At 37.3% G+C, this 18,416-nt stretch overlaps 2 protein-coding genes and 1 long non-coding RNA gene across 12 annotated transcripts in view; 2 read left to right on the top strand and 1 right to left on the bottom strand.

Moving 5' to 3' along the window:
* LOC111248352 (uncharacterized) overlaps positions 1–6,123 on the top strand; it is an 18,532-nt gene extending 12,409 nt beyond the window's left edge. For 3 of the 5 annotated variants that reach the window (XM_086985863.1, XM_086985861.1, XM_086985862.1), the window contains exons 2-11: positions 163–347; positions 966–1,092; positions 1,345–1,513; positions 1,987–2,198; positions 2,606–2,740; positions 3,021–3,229; positions 4,100–4,230; positions 4,504–4,600; positions 4,942–5,209; positions 5,682–6,123. In XM_086985863.1, the coding sequence (XP_086841989.1) occupies positions 193–347; positions 966–1,092; positions 1,345–1,513; positions 1,987–2,198; positions 2,606–2,740; positions 3,021–3,229; positions 4,100–4,230; positions 4,504–4,600; positions 4,942–5,209; positions 5,682–6,011 (1,833 nt within the window). In that variant the 5' untranslated portion in view covers positions 163–192 and the 3' untranslated portion in view covers positions 6,012–6,123. The remainder of the gene's footprint in view (positions 1–162; positions 348–965; positions 1,093–1,344; positions 1,514–1,986; positions 2,199–2,605; positions 2,741–3,020; positions 3,230–4,099; positions 4,231–4,503; positions 4,601–4,941; positions 5,210–5,681) is intronic. The other 2 variants (XM_022800544.2, XM_022800545.2) reach the window with 2 other exon arrangements.
* The window catches only part of LOC111248356 (uncharacterized), a 27,451-nt gene continuing 11,488 nt past the window's right edge, over positions 2,454–18,416 (bottom strand). Inside the window, exons 6-7 of one of the 2 annotated variants that reach the window (XR_015325477.1) lie at positions 12,304–14,283; positions 2,454–3,201 (exon numbers count right to left, since the gene is read on the bottom strand). This is a non-coding gene — a long non-coding RNA (uncharacterized LOC111248356). The remainder of the gene's footprint in view (positions 3,202–12,303; positions 14,284–18,416) is intronic. The other variant, XR_015325478.1, reaches the window with a different exon arrangement.
* LOC111248353 (hexokinase-2-like) overlaps positions 10,258–18,416 on the top strand; it is a 12,044-nt gene continuing 3,885 nt past the window's right edge. Inside the window, exons 1-6 of one of the 5 annotated variants that reach the window (XM_022800546.2) lie at positions 10,289–10,703; positions 12,006–12,062; positions 13,266–13,373; positions 15,463–15,625; positions 15,954–16,099; positions 16,707–16,922. In XM_022800546.2, the coding sequence (XP_022656281.1) occupies positions 12,051–12,062; positions 13,266–13,373; positions 15,463–15,625; positions 15,954–16,099; positions 16,707–16,922 (645 nt within the window). In that variant the 5' untranslated portion in view covers positions 10,289–10,703; positions 12,006–12,050. Of the gene's footprint in view, positions 10,704–12,005; positions 12,063–13,265; positions 13,374–15,462; positions 15,626–15,953; positions 16,100–16,706; positions 16,923–18,416 lie in introns of all 5 variants that reach the window. The other 4 variants (XM_086985864.1, XM_022800549.2, XM_022800547.2 and 1 more) reach the window with 4 other exon arrangements.

Raw genomic sequence — 18,416 nt, 5'->3', positions numbered from 1 at the left:
TTTACTGACCGATTGCTGTAGCTGAACAGTACTAGTAAAACTGTATTTAATCCATATATATGATGGGGTTGTTTGGCCTGTTAAAATGCAAAAAAATATTAACGCCATCAAGCAGTGCTATCTGACAAGACTAACTTTGCGGTGATCCGCTTCTTATTATAGCAGCAGCCGTTGGGTCGTAGAGAATACGAAATGGCAACAACAGCGGACAGCCAACAGCTGGATAATATTGAGCAGTTTGGACAAATCCAACATCTACAACATCGAATTGTCGATCTCGAGTCGTATTTGGAAAGAGCCGGCTTACTCGGCCAGCAACTTCTCGACCAACTTAATCACAAATCAATGTGAGTGATATTAATGGGGAAAATTCAATAGAACGTACTATTGTATCATCTACATTTTTAGAATGACAACGTGGGGAGCCTAATACCTATCATAGAAGCGCTTAAAGATAAATGTAACTTGTTTATAAGGGTCTGAAAATTAAAGTTCAAGGAAGTACACTGAACGTTAATAGGATTCCGAAAATGTCATATTCTTATCAATTTGTCGTGTTCACTGCAAACAGTAGAAGATCGATTCACGGGGTAAATTGATATCCAGATTCTAAAAATTCTAGTAGAAAGGTTTGAGAGTGTTTAACGGTTTGAACCGTAATATTGTATACTATATATTTTGTTCAAATGTGTGCAACGAAATGTCTACGCACATAAACATACCGTGTAAAAGGAAAGTATCTCTGCTTTTAGATTGTCACTCATCAGATACTGTAGTAATATTGAATATTATTCAGTGCAATAAAATGAGCTCAAATACTGTGGTACTATGCAGTATGTAAGAAAATTCGTTCTACCTTATGAAGAAGTTAGCTTCTATCAAGGTAGTCTTTAGTAGACAATATATGTGTATATGTATAATCTTTCATACATTACTGTTTGTTGCTTTTCACAATTATCTATCAGAGAGTGCGACGAATTAGTGGAGCATCGTATCGCGCTCGAGGTGGAGCTGGAGGATCTTAGACAACGACGGCATGCCGCTGAGAGACAGGCAGATCTTGCGACCGCTCGTGAACAGAATGCACTTGCGGTAGGTTGGAAAGTTGATTAATCTGCGTCCTAGTTGTCCCAGACTTACTATGGTGTCTGACTTCTTCGTTTCACATCTGTTATATGACAATTATATTATTGGCCAATATTATAGAAAATATTTTAGCTCGAAACAGGTACTTATTATCATAACTGATTTATTTGCATGTGCCTAATTCCAAAAGATTTATTATTATCGTGTCTCGAATGAAAAATATCTCGAAAACTAAGGTAATATTATAATTTTCTTCAGGAAATCGATATGCTCAAATCAGTGGCAGAAGAAAACGACCGTTTGTGCGCTGAAAAACGAAATTTAGAAGAACTACTTCGGCGCTCGGTTCTGGAAAAGGATCAAAGAATGCAAAACTCCATTGAGTTAGAGGAAGAACTTAAGGCAATACGAACTCAGTTGGCAATCGGTAAATCATTCACTGAGCCTTTGAAGAGCGCGCCGACTGTATCTGATAAGTGTTATACAGAAATACCATCGTTAGAGGCAAATCGAATAGATCATATATTTAAATATTAGCCCCGATTATCTTAGATGATGGAAATAACAACTAGTGCATCTAGCAAGCCCTTGTTGCGAATACTATGAATATGTAAATTGAATTAACACAGTTAAAGATAGGAGTCACCTAAATACACGCTTGCAAGTCTGTATTGATTCTAAGTATTTATAGTTTTTATCCATGCTCGGGCAATTACTCGGCACTATTATCGTAAACACCCTTAAAATTTAGTGATACCAGTCACTAAAACTCGTATAGGTATCGGTACATAAATACATTTAATGGCATTGTTAAGAAAGTGCCAATCTGGTTTGTTCGGACGACGTATTGATGAACATATACAGCAAAATATTTACCACTGTTTTTTGTTGCATTTGCAGCCCATACTGAGATCATGAAGTATAGACAGAAAGAGTCATCAAAGAAAGATATGTCGCCAGTAAAAGACGTCTTTGAATCGGACCCATTCAATTCCGCTGAGGCGGCGATCCGATTAGCGGAGGCTCGTGAGGAAAACGATCAGATAAAACAGCAGCTGAGCGAAGCCATAAAACAACGAGAATCTCTCTTAGCCGAGTCCAATAAATACAAGGTGCACTTTACTTTTCTGAACACGCACCGTCTAAAAGAAATGCTTTGATAGGATAAACACATTAGCTTATATATACATTGCTATAAATGTGTTGAATGCAAGCCTAGTAGTTAGACTTTTATTAAAGTAAGTCCTTTCATCATATGTTAGAAACAGCAAGAGGAAGTAAATTGATAAGCTCATAGTAAGCGTGTAGATGAAATCGACAGAAATACAGTTAAAAAAAATTTAAAAAAAAATAAAAACAAAAGAAAATGAGGATTAACAATACTTTTAATAGTTTAATTTCGAGTTTCACAAATCTGTTCACTTCAGCTAAATCTCGGTGAAGACACAGTTAAAAAGACATCATACGACTTGAATTTATTCTTAGTTCAGGTGCACTATGTACTGTTTGTCGTACGCAGGTATTACTGGAAGAGTCCCAGCAAGACAAAGCGTCTATGCAAAGCAACCTCGTTTATTACATAGATGCAATTCGCGAGAAAAATCAGGAAATGACTGAACTCAAACAGGAGATTGACTCGCTGAAAGCTTCTCAGGTGAAGGGGTATATTTTAAGCGCCTTATCGCAATAAGCAAGATAATTGACAGTTAGTAGAGTTAGTAGGACATCTTATTAGCGCTATCTATCATCCATAAATATAATTTGACCTCGTTTTAATTTTTTCTTTCGATCATGTATATTGTGCACGGCACAACGACAGCGCATGTCGAGCTTCTCTCCTTAAGCGTTGAATTCGTTCATTTGGCGATCTTGAATAGCCGGAATTTACATGCAAATGTATTGTTTCATCGTTTATGTGTTTATTCAATTATCAGGATAATTCGCAAACCTATCGAAGTCGCCAGGGTAATTCCATTTTTGCTGAAGTTGAGGACCGCCGACTTGAAGTCGAATCCAGGCTGGAGAAGGCAACGGCGCGGCTTCGGGTTGCCGACGAGGTTAAACGGCGGTTACGGAGTCAATTAAACGAATGCTACGTTTCGATGCAACTCTTGGCTAAATACACAAGCAAAGCAGATCAGAAGTACAAAGAATATAGAAATTCACTTACTAATTGCCTTGCAATTTTCTGTAGCAGGAAATATGTTAAAAAATTATTTTTATACGGATTTTTGTATGTAATCAAGTGGAATATTTTAGAAAAATACGCACCAGGATTGTTTTGGACGATAGTTAAGAAAGGAGCAAAAATAGCGGAATATAAAACTTGCTTATTAGTCAGTTTTTCAAATTTTTAGTTAAATATAAATTTTTTAATCCCCTTGAGCCTCATCTCAGCCTGTAGTGCACTCTCTTTGTAGTTTAACAGAAATATCCTGTCAACTCTATTTAACTTTTTTTAGTTTAATAGTTTTATTTTTCATGTCAGACTAACTTTTAGCGTGCGTGGAAGTCTTCAATATTTACACAGTATTCATGTGCAATATTCAAATTTCGTAGAGATGCTCTTTTCGCCTATCCAAACCTTTGGCTTTTCGGATGAAAGATTTATCTAGTATTATTTCGTGTTCATACTGACGTTCGCCAGCCTTATACATTGATCTTTTTTAATTGCTATTTTCCGTGGCATTTGGTAAATAGTAATAGTGCTTTCCAATATAATTCATATTATGTAAAATCTATTGTTTCAACTTCTACCTTCATGATTTTAGAATTTGGAACCCGTTTTTTTTGTTTTGCAAGGATATTTTGGTTCAAACGAGTAAAACACTTATCACTTTGTAACAATGATTGTCCATGTCGTTACATTACAAGGCAATGATAACAGCTATCTAACGATAATAATAACGGTAACAACAACAACTTTGGAAAAAATAACAGCTATTGCAAAAATCGGATAAGGCTTGCTACTTGATTTAATAAACCAAACCTTTTTCATGGATTCGTTTTACAGTTATGTTACCTCGCTAGAAAAGGAGGTAATGAGATTGCGGAACCAGGTCTTTGCGTGCTCAGCTCAGTTTGGTAGTAACGTAAAGGACGAGACATTTACTGAAAGAGATTTGCAGAACAATCCACTAGCGGGTATGACTTTAATTGGTGGCCTTGGATCAATAAGAACCAGAGTCGTTCAGTATAGTAAGGGTTTAATATAATCACTAAAGAAGGTGCTAAAAATATCGTCTTCGATTATTTCGAACCAATAATTGTTTAAGACAAAGTATAAAAGAAATAAGTTCGGTAACGTAAGCGCTGTATTGATTTTACTTGATTGATGATGTAATTATTATTTGTTTACCAAAATTCACCTAATGAAAATTGGGCTTGAATGTTTTGCGATCAATTATTTTATTTCAGGACTCCTTATTTCTGAGCGGTCGTGTACAACTAGTTTGAAAAAACGAATTGAAAAGCTGATCGTTCAAGAAGATCAGAGGACTTACGACCTTATCAAGTTGGTTGAGTCACCTTCTAGATACGATAGCCTCTGAACATCTATTATGTTATCGAGTTCATACGAATAAAGGCTGTCGTTTGAGTTTAACTCGAAGGTTTCTAAAGCAAATTTTAGCGAGAACCGTAAAGTACATCTGCATCAACTCCTCACAGTACAAACACAAGATGAAACTTATCTAATTCCGAAGATCCGAAGCCAATCATTCGTTTTAGCAGTTACGAAAAAAATCGTATTATTATATCCGTCCAGTATGCGGATAGAGCTGCGACGACTTTATCAGGCTACTCTAATGAATTACTTGACTAACGTGCGTGTTTTGTCCACTGATTTCTCCACAGACTTGCATCGGATCTGCGCAAATCTGAGGCAATTGCTGAAAAGTTAAATAAAGAACGCAATATTCTTCTGCTACGATTGCAAGAGAAAAAAACAGAAGAGTTAGGCCAAAATACTGCTTCCCCATCCTCGGTAGTTTGCGACGAAGAGAACCAATCGACACCCACCGTGTTCCGAGAACTTCTTACCGAAGTCGTTGAGGAGAATCGGTGTACACGTAAAAGTGAGCAAAAAATCAATGCTGATTCAGATCTGATTGTGACGGTTAAGGTTAGTAAACACAGCATCAATGGTACTGCGTTAAAGTTATAAAAAATAGGGCTATAGAGGGTTGCTAATTAAAGTTCAAATCTTATCGACACTTTTATGTCGATTGTTATGTACCTCCTGAAAGTTTAATGCATTGATAAAATTATGTCACAAGTGAGGTTGTACAGATTCATTTACAAATTTCTACGCATGTTTATCCAGGTGCATAAGCTAATAGGCAAGACAACTCTATTTAGGGCTCCTTTCATGAGTCTCGCAGAGATCAGATTAATAGCATTTTTTTTGTGCCAAGTAAGCAGTTAGTAAAGGACGCTAAACCCTTCTCCCTGTATAAGTAAAATATTTCGTTTATGAAAGCACCTCATTTATTCCACTCAAAATTTATTGAGTTTATTTAAGAGTCGATTGACAGATCATGTGTGAAACAAGCTGGATTTGCTTGCTACCTTAATTTTCAATGTAATGCATATAGGCCTCTCTCCTCTCTGAGACTGCATCAATCGAGCGGATGCGTAATCAACACGTGACCACCCAGCAGAGCTTATTGCAGCCGACAGAACAATGCTTGAAAGACGGAATGGTATCGTGTGATAACAAAAAAGACAGCGCCGATGTTACAAGCCAGTGTACATTATCGGATGATCAAAAGGCTGATATCAAGGAGGTTGGTGTTATGATGGGCACAGCTGTGGAAGAAGACACTAAAGGAAAATCTAAAGATCAAAAGCTTCGTGGGCAACAAGTACACATCGTTAAAAAAACGAAAATTCAACAAAACCCAGAAGCATGTAAGCCGCAATAAGTATTACTTCGTCATTCTTTAAATGACTATATCCAGACTTTCATGAAATGAGACATTATTTGAAAATGTGACTTTGTTCAGCAAATAAATTTGAATAAATCTTTGAAGATAACTATGGCTATTGTCTATACTTAGAAAACCTATTAGATTACATAGCATTAGCGCTGGTTTACAGTTCGCAGATTGCACAAGTTAACCTTGATTGTTACTGTCATTGGCATTGAAAGCCCGTTGGTAAAGTGGCGGGGTATTTTGTTTCCAAGATTAATTCAGAAGCGATGTACATTCTCAAGTTTGTACCTTATCAAAGATTCTGCTATGATATCTATAATTATAATATCACTTAGTATATTCGTTCATACCATAGAGAAACAATACTTGTTGACTAAGTTACATTTATTGAGATAAAACTTGGTAAAACTCCCCAAAGGTGCACTAGGCAATATCTAGGAAGATTCATGTCGTTCAAAGTAACAACGTCGGACTTCGAGGAAGGCAGATCACCTACTGTGCAGTTTTTGAACGAATCCCGTTCAAGTACGTGTAAAGCATTCAGGTCGCAAAGTAAAAGACGATCAATCTAATTATTGTCGGCAAACTAACACTTACTGTATTAAAAAAAAAAAAAAAGAGAGAGAATCTTGTCAAAATAGTAGAGATATTGGAGTAGTATCGACTGCACGTTCTATAGTAGGTCAAACGTCAATTATTGTTTTACGAGTGATGGCAGCCAAATTGAATGCACGAGTTTTACCTGTTCTTCCTTTTGTTAAGGTAGAAACAATAATGCGAATAGTCTCAGCTCTGTCCTCGCTTCTTGAATTCCCTAGGTCGTTCCGCCCATATTTTTTGAGTTTTGGGAAGAAGAAAATAAACAGGGCGCTCTGATAGCTCTTGTAAACACGGAGGTTGAGGTAATAGAAGCACCAAATTTTCCGCGAGACGACTAGCGACGAGCAAGAGTCTACAATTTCTTTATTCAGAATAGCTTAATATGACTCGCGTAAGATGTCTAACCTTCTTGCGAGCTGTCTGAGCAGCCGCTCTGTCGGTTCGGCGGCCGTCCACCATAAATCTTTTTACTTTTTCTATGTTTTTGTTCGTACTAACTGTGAAAAATTGTACGAAATAAGGTTCGTCACCAGAACTTTTGCAATACTTGTACACTCGATGTTGGTTCATAGACTAGTACTTAAAAATCTTCTATGCGCACCCAATTTCGGTGTGAACACAGAACGGGATGCACATTTCTTAGTAATCCGTTTTTGTTTTATGGAAAAGGAAATGCGATTGCAAATCACAACATGAACAACAGAAAGGCAAGCAAGGGTAGCGCCACAAGCCCGATTATGATATTACATTTAGCTAACAAAAGCCAGGCATTTTAACAATATTTATTTCACCGCTTTTTGATAATCTTAGTGATTACCCAATTATTTTTTTCGCTTTCTCCAATGGAATTTACCGAAAAATGTTTGTACATAATTTTACAGAAAGTAAAAGGCACATTAGCTGGTACAGTAGTCATTTTCAACATTTCTACATTTTTTTTAGTTGAAGGTGTTTCTGAAATACACTTTAACCGATAAATCTATGAATTTTCAAGGAAGAAGGTTTTTTTTTCAAATTAATATTCTTCGATTACTTTACAACAAATATTACTTCAATGTATACAGTTCTCAAATGAACGTTTGCTGAATCGTACGATTACACAATTAAACATAAAGCACTTTTTTCATGTTAGATCGAAAATTGCGTACCGAAATACTTTAACATTCGTCTCTGTAATTGAGCTCTGTAATGACGAAATGTTCCTTTAATAATTCACTGTTTGTAAGTGTCTGCACAACTATATTATAATGACCCCTGTTAGATTTTAAGTAAATGCTTAATACATTTCGCAATCTAATTCGTAAAATTTACGAAAGAAAGAAAGAAAAAAAAAACAAGTTTTTAAATTTTTCATTTTTTCTAAACTATTTATAGAAATTTTAACACGTAAAAACTTATTAATTTTTGGACTGGTAATATAAAATAATGGAATAATTTGGCTGAAAATATTATATAAAAATATACAATTGTATATATAAAATAATCAACAAAAAATATAATACAACTAAGTTTGTGAACATCTCGTTATGCTATTCCTTTTGGCGGGAATCCTACGGCGCACAAATGTCCAGACAGTGATCAAACTGCCCTACATTTGTCGCAACATATTATCTTTAGAGAAAAAAGTTTGGCTTAGAATTATAAGATCTACCGAATATGATGAAAATGGTAGCCCTTAGAAGAATCTAACAGTAAATTGGCACTGACTTTGCTGGCAAATAAATGTAAAAAACGGGTTCTATGCTTAGTTTTTTCTCTTTGAAACTTCCCGGTATAACCAGGCATCGCGAAAATTAAATGTATATTATGTGAGCCGAATGAAAGGCTTAGACTCGATGGCTAAATCTGATCCCGCCGAGATTGCTAGTCACGTAAACACGCATTGCTTGAAATTTCATGTGACGTCCATCTATGTATTCTATGTCACAGACTACTATTAGACGTTGCGATACATCATCCATAAAATCACTCTTAGTTTTAGTTTAATAATAAGGCTTTCTTCATTCGTACGTAGCAGCACATGAGCTCTAAAGGAGACGTCACTGCGTACCTTTGCGCAAAAGCTGACTATTTTTTTAGTAAAATTTAGAGCAGGTTCTGCTCTTTTTCTTCCATCTGCATTCATTACAGGTCACAACTGATATCTGGTTTATACTGCTACAATACTGAGTTGCCCTCGTGTTCACGTGGCGACTGGCTACTTTGAAAAAACATGTTTTCTATTGCCCCGGAACTTCTCTATTGGGTAGCCTAAAATACGAACATCCGCGCAATATGCCCGTAATAAAGCGGCACATGAAAAAACTTGCGAGACGATTTATACAGTAGCTCAGCGCTGTCTCTAAATAGTAACCGTCGTTGATGTCTATCTTTATCAGTTCACTTCTGATACTAAATAATCATCCCTTGCAGCATTTTTAGATTGTCATTAAATGAAAAATGCCCTTTTTCGGCCACAACTACATACTGTTTCTGTTGGTACCTCCTTGAAAACCCCAACAACCAGAGAGGTATGTTTAAGGAAAATCTATAAATATATATTTCGTTTACTGTTGACTTATTGGTCCTCTATACGGATAATAATCCGTAAGTTACCTTCATTGAAATAGGCAATGCAATCGCGTAATTTTGCCTTCGATCCGTGATTTCATGTGCCGACCATCCGACTTCTATATCGATTCAGCAGAACTGACAAAGATCAATGTTAGGACGGCTGAAAAGGTATGGTTAGCCAGCATCATTCATTTTCCCCATGACCGGTAAGCAGAGCTATTATGAGCTGGCCGGGCTTTTTCTTCTACGGCGGACCATGCGTTTGTGAAAAGAACCTATATGTCAGTCGCTAACACCGGTCGGCGATTTATCAGTATAGTATATATATATATATATATGTATGTGCCATAGTATAAACGCTCATAGGTCTGCACCACTTTTCAGGAACCATGCAGTTAAGCTGTGGTACTTCAGCGTTATAACAGCAAAGCTTCAACTTTGATAGCAAGATCTATAAGACTGACTACTCGAGCGGCAAACAACGCGTTTATTTCGAAAAAAAAAAAACTGAGTTTAAGTGAGGTGAGCGTTGCCTACAGGTTTCATGTTAGGTTAGTTTAGGCGCATCTGAATTGAACTAGTTCAGAAGAGATTTCAGTGTGTTTAGGCACCTAACAGAATAAGATTATTACTTTGATACAAGTTTACATTATAGAAAGTTCTGAGCACTGGGCCTAACAGAATATTTAATGAAATCTAATTCAAAAGCTGTTAACATCCTAGCGACCCGATTACAAAGATTGGGATAATAAGGCCCCCACAAAGTGACGTGGAGAATATTTCGCTTGATTGATAGTAAAAAATAAAAACCTGATTTCCACCATTAAAATACCACAGTTGCGTAAATCATGTCATTCACTTTATCTAGTGACTATCGTTTGTTGCTCCCTGTCTTGTTCAAGTGTGGTTTGAATATGTGACCTCTTCTATTGGCGCGGACAGTTTCGTTCGACTGCCTTTGGTCCCGGTGCTCCTGCTAAGGGCGCACAAACAGCCACCGGTAGCTTCAGGAGCAACGTTTTAGGAAACAGAGCCTCCATTGCTATAGTGTGGAGTGGCGCAAGAAAGAGAACTTCATCACGCTGTCCGGAACGGTCTTCCTTTCGAGTCGTCAAGTGCACAACCCAATTGGCTTTTTAGCTAGTTCGAAGGGAAGGTTTGTGCGAATAATACAACGAACACGGACCCTCCTGTTTGGCAAGCGTTTTTCCCCCTCATCCACAACGCGCCATCATCACTTAGCTTCACACTCGTCGTCGCGCCATTGTCAGTCGGTCTTAGCTCTCCACTGCATCCAGCAAAACGTTGCCTCGTGAGTGCGCGTCCGTCTCACCGTTGTGTCTTTTAACGCCACCTGACTTTTGAAGAGTCATTCACCTATATTATATACTCATACAAGAGTTGCACTGAACTGTCACAGACACAGCCTTCCAACCTTGAACTTTCGGATTTCGTGACTCTGCCTTCGCTTGCTCGTTAAGTATAACCTATAAACTAAAGTACCTACTCATCAACCGAAACAAAACGGTCAGTAACTTACTTCTGTACCTGAAAAGTGATTGAAGGTTAGCTGTTCGTGACAATCGTATTCAACCAAAACTTGCTTCTTTTTTTCTACAAATGAGCATAAAGCCTTGCTCTAAAGACATGTGATGGCTGTTAGTGCCCAATAGATGGTGATACTTGCTTCTTGAGTGCGCGAATAAAGCAACCATACTGCAATATTATTTGAAAAATTGAGTAGCTCCTTGGCGTTCGTTGTCGTTGCGGATGCTGGTCCCCAATGTTAAAAACATCTTTCCTAAAATGGAATTCGACACCTGATAACGGTATTCTTCTATTATTTGTCACGTTATCAGCGTCAGAGGCCCATCGGGCGAATTTCTTATCCGCATCTTCCCCAATAAAGCGTGCGCTTTTTAGAGACGCGAATGCCGCTACAAAGAACATAGATTAAAATGACCCTTTATTTCAAGCGAGTAATTGTGTCTGCTTCTGTGTTTTCTAAGGATAAATCGACACGCGCAGAACTTATGTTACTAGAGAAAAAATGGCATTTTATTTTCGCCCCCTTTTGTCTTGAGGAATCAAAAAGGGGAGTTGCGTAAGAATCAGCTGGAATCAAACGTGGCGGTAATCTTTACGGATATTACTAATTATTTGAAATTTCGTGAATTCGGGGCGACTAATACTATATAATTAGCAGTACATTAGTCTGATTTTGCTGTAGAGCAACGTAGACGTTGACTTTTTCGACGTATCCAAAGTAAGATTACCCACCTATCTCGATGTTGTTTCTGCTGGCTTGAGCTAAATGGCATCTATCGATTACCAATTTATTTTTATTCGATATATGGTTTTTGCTTGGATAAGTGATGCGGTAAATTCCGAGTGTCGCATAAAATCCAAGATGAAACTTTTGAAGGAATCCTCGGAGGTTTTCGTACTTCTTTTTAAATTATGTATTTATCACAATGTTAATTTAATTTTCGAAGTGATTTTTCAACAGTTTTCAGTAAATACATTGCTCGGTTTTAGTTGTAACAAATTTGGGTCTGATCTATGAGACTGAGATTGATCCAAGCATTGTCGTCGGTCACTCACAGCGACCAGTCATAATACAACAATTTCGATTTCTTGGATTTTTCAAAATAGAGTGCAGCAGTTTTCAGTCTGACCCTATTATGACGCGCTTTAGGCGATCAACATTAACGCCATCTTTTTACCGATGTTACAAGATATGTTTATTAGAAGAAGAACTTTATTAAACTCCCAAAAATTTTCCAGTATCGGCTTTGTTGATAAACTAAACGGCTGATCCCTTTACAGCAAATTTAAAATCTTCAGAAAAGGAATATTATCCGCGTTAGCATAATGCATTCATCGGTAAGACCCAAACACAAATAGATATGGATTATTTTTTACCCATACAAGTAAATATTAAGCTCAAAAATGCGATATTGTTGTAAATTTCAGCTTCTTCCCCATACAAACGTTACTTTTCCTAACTATTACAAATGCATTTCGGTAACAATTTCAAACAACTGCGTGACAGGGCATTGTGGAAATAGTTCCTAGGCGATTTGCTACGATGGTACAAGCAACTCCAATTTACAGCAGTACTCACTCGTTGTTACACAGCATCTTGATTAGGCCAGCCTCAAAATTTTACCGTGACAAGTTAGTTTTTCTTTTATCTGCGCCTGCTGCCTGACATGAATTGCGCACGTGTTCACCTGTAGCTCTAAAATATCTATGAGGCCACACGGCATAGTCAAGACGGATGCTGTAAGCAAAGCCTTATGTTAACAGTTTAAGCAGAATATGATTTAGGAGAAAAACCTATACTGCTACTTGTTTTATGAAGGGTCGCCGCATTTGTTCCAAGTTTCTTATAATGAACGGCTTTTTGTAAATAGAAAAGCTAATGGGAATGAATGATTTGCGCTGTGACCGGAAACAAATGTGTATGCTTCATAGGCGAGCGGCTGGGTCCACGTGTAAGAAGAGTAAATGAACGTGTGTGTGTGTTGTGAGATGATAATAGGGGCAAAATGTGCTGCGAGACGATGCATTATGAGGTTCTTACCATACTGTCTTATATTAAATAGCATCTACCAATAGCAACCGTAAGCAGATATGGATGTTCGGATGAGCGGCCTGCCTTTAGCAAAAGAAGCTCGCATATCTTTGAATGCGCAAAAAATGGGTGGTTTACAGAAGACCAAACGCATCTGCCACGCACAATATGGACCTAATTGAATGGTGTCCAATAGAAATACTATTGAAATCCAATTTTCTTATTAAAATGTATGTTGATCGTTAAATAGCATGTAGAACATTGGATTCGTTGGTCTCAAATAGGACTTCTAAACATAGAATTTTGCTCCATGATCGAACTAGTAGTTAACCTCGAAAGAATTGCTTTGCTGTCTCTGAGTTTAGCACCGGCCTTAACCAAAACTGAAATAGATATAGTTGACTTTCTCCTGGGCACGCTTTCGGCACATACATTGTTAGAGGTTTTTTTATGTTCGTGTTGTAGGACCAACTAGGTAATTGTTTTGGTTATATTTGGATGAATTTTAGATGCCTGTCCGCCGGAAATACAGCAGTGAAGCTCAGCCAACAATTCCCGATGAATATGACTTCCTTTACCCGAAATTCACCCTCGAAAACCCATCTAAACAGTCTAAGGTTTGTTCCTACCTTTCGGTGAAAAGCTTACGCTGACAATGCATTCGCCTTATTCTATTTTGATATTTTTAGTAAAAAAACTTGAACATGTGAGTTAGTTATCGAAAGCCATCATTTTTTATCAACAAGTTTGAATCGTTTCGTAAATGGGAGCCGGTCCGTTTAACTTATGTTTAGATAAAAAGCTTTTCAGATAATAAGTCATTGATACTGTCGCTCTGTGTCGTAACCACTCCGCAGTTTTAGGGTACCAGGGCTTACCTTCGCAAAAGCTATTTCAAATCAGTCTGCCACTATTAATTCTACGCTAGCTATTAAAATGGAACCACGGGTTTGAATCAGATATTCGTGCTTAGAAATATTAGGGATGTAAAAGAGTAATGCTAGAATGTTACTTTCTGTATTGGCATTTTTCATGCGTTTTATCCACTCTAATTTGTACCAGGAACAGCATTTAGTCCATGTTGTTGGTTTTACTACTGATCAAAAAACTTATATACATTCTCATATTTGTCGTCCGAGGTCCTCATTAATTACATTGTAAAGACCCTGACCTGATCTAATTAACCTTTGAAATGGCCTGATAGGTGTTCTATCAGAATTTTTATTTTTTTTTTACATCTGTTTATGTGTAAAGGTATCTCATGAAAGTTCTTTTCAAAAACACTTTTTCAAAATGCTTTACGGATGATCGAATAATAATTGCCAGTGTCAATAGATATTCCGCTCAGGGTCGCGGTTATCTTGAGGGCTAACGCTTGGTCGATCCTTGTATCCTTTGATGTGGTAGTATCCAGTGGCTACTGAGATCGATAGCTTGAACATTTGGAACATCAAGCAAAGACTGGATTCTTTTAATATTATGGAATATATGTATGCTAGCCGGGTCTACCTGTAACGCACAAAAATGCTGCAATAAAAAATACGTCGAAGTCACCATGAAAGACCTTACGGCTCTTTTCAAAAATTTTACTAAATTTAAGCTGTACCTCATAATATTGCAGCAATGTGGGCACTGAAGGTGACCCCTTTTTCCTTGTAAATTTAAACTAGATTCGCCTCAGGACACATTTCACAGTTATGATTCAAGTTACTGTACAAACTCATAAGTCGTACAGATAGAGTCTTTGACCTTCAACCAAGGTCACTACGTTCCATCATCAACAATAGCTAGTTTATTGGCGGTGACACCGAAAAGAGTGCATGCAGTCGTTACACAGAACATTCGAGGGCATTTAAGAGGATTTAAAGAATCTTTAGGTATTCCTATAGGCTCAAGCATACGTCGCTTCTTCGCTGGTCGGCAGCGCGAAATTGATTATTGCATATAAGTATGTTCGAGCATATAGTATAAGACAAAACGGGCCGCTTTTCAAATAAGGCTTTTCCGATTTCCATATTATTTTTGACTGAATTTGTATCTTTTTTTTTTTTTTTTTTTTTTTTTTTTTTTAGTTTTTCGAGCCCAAAACTATTAATGGTTTTAATTTTTTGTTTTCGGTTTCTTTTTTTTTTTTTTTTGTAAGTTTTCAAAACGATGGACTAAGCGCTTCTTGCAACGCCCCAGCCAAACGCAAAACCTAAAGCTTCATGGCGTACTCTTGATATCAAACCCGTAGTCTATTTGTTAAAATAACATTTGTTATGATAAACATTATTCGAACGGTGCCCGAGACATTTGTATGTAAAGAAGATGACCGTTGCAATATATACCTTCGAATGGAACCGAGAGTAAAAAAGACAATAAGAAAAACTTGCTTATTATCTCATTTTAAAATTGGTATCTATATTATCAATTTATAAGATATGATATTTAGTCGCAAGGTTCGCCATCATGGACCATTACGTTTATAATGCTTGCAGACCAATAATAGAGGGTAAACACCGTGTGCTGATTCAACCATTAACATATAAAAAAAAAACCTGTAGGAACAATACCTGTTTAAAAAGGTTAATTTTTCCGCACGTTTAATCTTAGATTGGGTTGTACCAGTTTTTTGGGGATAGAATTACAGCACTTAAAAATAATACTACATATCAAAAGGCATCTTAAGCAATACCAATAAAAGTTAGATTGTTTTTTTTTTAGGTGGAGAACGTCCTTCGACCGTTGGTGCTGGGCCGCTACAGCGTTTTCAAAATCAAGGAGGTTTTTATCAATGAGCTTGAATTGGGTCTACAGGAAAATCCCAAAAGACAAAGCAGTCTTCAGATGGAGAACACCTTCCTGCCGGGACTTCCAAACGGGAGTGGTGCGAAAATTGCTAATATTCGATATTGTGACGTTTTCATGAGAATGCTTTTTCTTCTTTGCATTAATCGTGATTTCTAATTAAGAAATCTGTTTTCTTCTTCATTTTCTCTGAGCTTTTTCGCATTCCTCATTTTCTCGTTTACAAAAAGCAACACGGACCTGTACAACTGGCGTCTTTCGCTTCAGATCTGTCAAACCATATTTCAATCGATGTTTTTTACGTAGCATGTCACAACTTCTCTCGTACGATAGGCAAGAGATACGTTTCTGTAATGATGCGTCTATAGATTTAACTGTAGTTTTGCTTGAATTTGTTCTGGCGGCAGAGAATGGTGAATTTCTAGCGCTAGACCTAGGCGGTACCAATTTTCGCGTAATTCACGTCGTTATAAACCCAAGCATCAGTTCGCCCGAGTACCATATCAAGTACCACTCTGTACCAGAGAGTACACGTCTGGGACCAGGTGAACATGTAAGTACCTGCGCGATTTTGAAAATGCTCTGGGTTGTATGGCAAGTAGTGTTCCCAACATTAAAGGAAGCATTGTCTCCTTAATGACAGAATTCATTCAGCGGAGCAATGGTTGTTTTTGTATATAGCCAAATTTTGAGCCGTCCGCTATTATGTTATGAACTCGAGCGACAGGCCGAAAGGATCATCTTTTCTCATTATGAGATCATTTTTTGTGTGTTTACCATTTGTATTAAAAGAGAAAGTACCCTCTCTATCGCTTTCGTTAGGAAAATGCTATACTTATCTTATAATGGACACTTACAAAGTTATACTAACCGAAACAAAAGTATGGATGACAGGTAAACTATACATATATAAATACTTAAGGTTTTGTTGGATAAGAAATATCGAGTATTAATCATTTACCTACTAGAGGAAGTTATAGCCTCACGATGAATAAACACGACTTTGATCAATAAATAACCGATATTACCTTTAAGTGGTACTTCAAGAGCGTAATAAGGGCAAAACGTAGAAATATCACCATTAGTTTCATCTTGCTTAGACGTATGTCAGCTAGAACTGTCAATGTCAATATTTGATCATTAATAAAACCATTTTTTAGCTGTTTGACTTTTTAGCGTCCTGTATCGATGATTTTTTGGTCGAAAAGGAGCTTCGCGAAAAAAGGCTCAATCTCGGGTTCTGTTTTTCGTTCCCAATGACCCAAAAAGCGCTGAACAAAGGCATTCTTGTTTCATGGACGAAAAGCTTTAACTGCACCGGCGTAGTTGGAAATGACGCCGTTCAGATGCTCAAGGAAGCCCTGAACCGTAAAGGGGTAGGTATAAAGTTTGGCAAAAAACTATTAATACTTGGCAAAGCATTTGGCGAACAAATTAGCCGGTTAACTTTAATTGACTGTTCAGATCTCTAATTAAGCGCAATTGACAAATCTATGTATTGTATATGTACAGGGTTATTAGACGCTCATGGGTTTTCGGCAAGCGAACTTGTGTCTGCTTTCGATCCAGTCATCTGCGTCACTTTGTTAATTATAATTTATCGGATTCGTACCGCCCTACGAACTGGAAAAAAAATATAAAGAGTCGCGTGGACTGATCAGCCAGTACATATATATATTTTCTGTTTATTTGTCAAAAACATATCAACTTTTGAATCGCTCTATACTACATCATGGCATATACCGCTCGACAAAATCAGGTATTGTCATAGTTTTGTTTTACATAACGTAGGCTACTAGTAATAGAAACGTAGTACCAATCACAAAGAACATAAACGTAGCCTCGAACAAATCATCGTAAAATTCGTTACATACCATTTTTTAGCCAACGATTTTTCTATGATCATTATTTTGTCGTCCAGGTTACTTCACAATCGTTGTTTTTGTTTTCGCTGTTCTAAACACGGTAAGTGGTACTATAATTGATGAGGTGATATCTTAGTTCCGCTATCTCGAGAGAAAGATCGGCAGTACCGAAAGCTCAAAAGGTCCCATAAAGGGCTTTTCTGGAACACTGCCCTGTTAGTCTCTCAAAGAGCCTTAACTCAATATCATGGATGCCAGCAGTAATTCAGTTACCATTTGCTATAAATGAGACTCGCTGACTTGGTATTAGTCATACATAGATTAACACCCTTAATTTGCCTCTGGTTCCAACGAGGTGCATCAGTAGAGTCATATCTTTGTCATCTTAATCGCATCGTACATTATACATGGCCCCCAGCTCTCAAAGCAGCTGCTGACCATGTGTGGAAAGCGGAGCGCCCTGTACCTGCTGTCGCAGGGCATAGTCATGTCCTAATATACCTAAACAACCTGGCGATTCTATAATCCACGTTGGCCTGCCTATATCATCTAACAATTTTATCGTGATTTGGTGACATTATACAGATAAGTTCGACCTGATAAAAATAATTTTACTCCGAGAATGTGTCGTGTTATTTCATTCGGGGTACTATAATGAGTTAAACGATTAACTATTGTCGTTTAGTCCTAGGCGATAACATATACATTCGTATATGTCGAAAATAACAAAATATGAATTATTAACACGATATTCCGCTATGTTTACCTCTTATGACTTTTAAAAAAAAATATTCGCCACTAATCGTGCTTCTGCTGCGTATTAGTAATAGAAAAAACGGCAATGCATTGTGTGCCTATCTATGACATATGAAAAATGCCAGCTTCAATAGATAACACGCAATCTTCAGTGATGTCATAGATGTAATTGCTCGTTGTGCGGATATTATCAATGAATCGTTCCACCCCCCAAGGCAAAGGCTTGCATTCTAAAATGCCATTCTAGGG

This window comes from Varroa destructor, unplaced genomic scaffold (assembly GCF_002443255.2).
Source record: "Varroa destructor unplaced genomic scaffold, Vdes_3.0 BEIS01000003.1, whole genome shotgun sequence".
Classification (NCBI taxonomy): Eukaryota; Metazoa; Arthropoda; class Arachnida; order Mesostigmata; family Varroidae; genus Varroa; species Varroa destructor.
The sequence above is the reverse complement of the archived record's forward strand: the minus strand, read 5'-3'. Positions and strand labels throughout refer to the sequence as shown.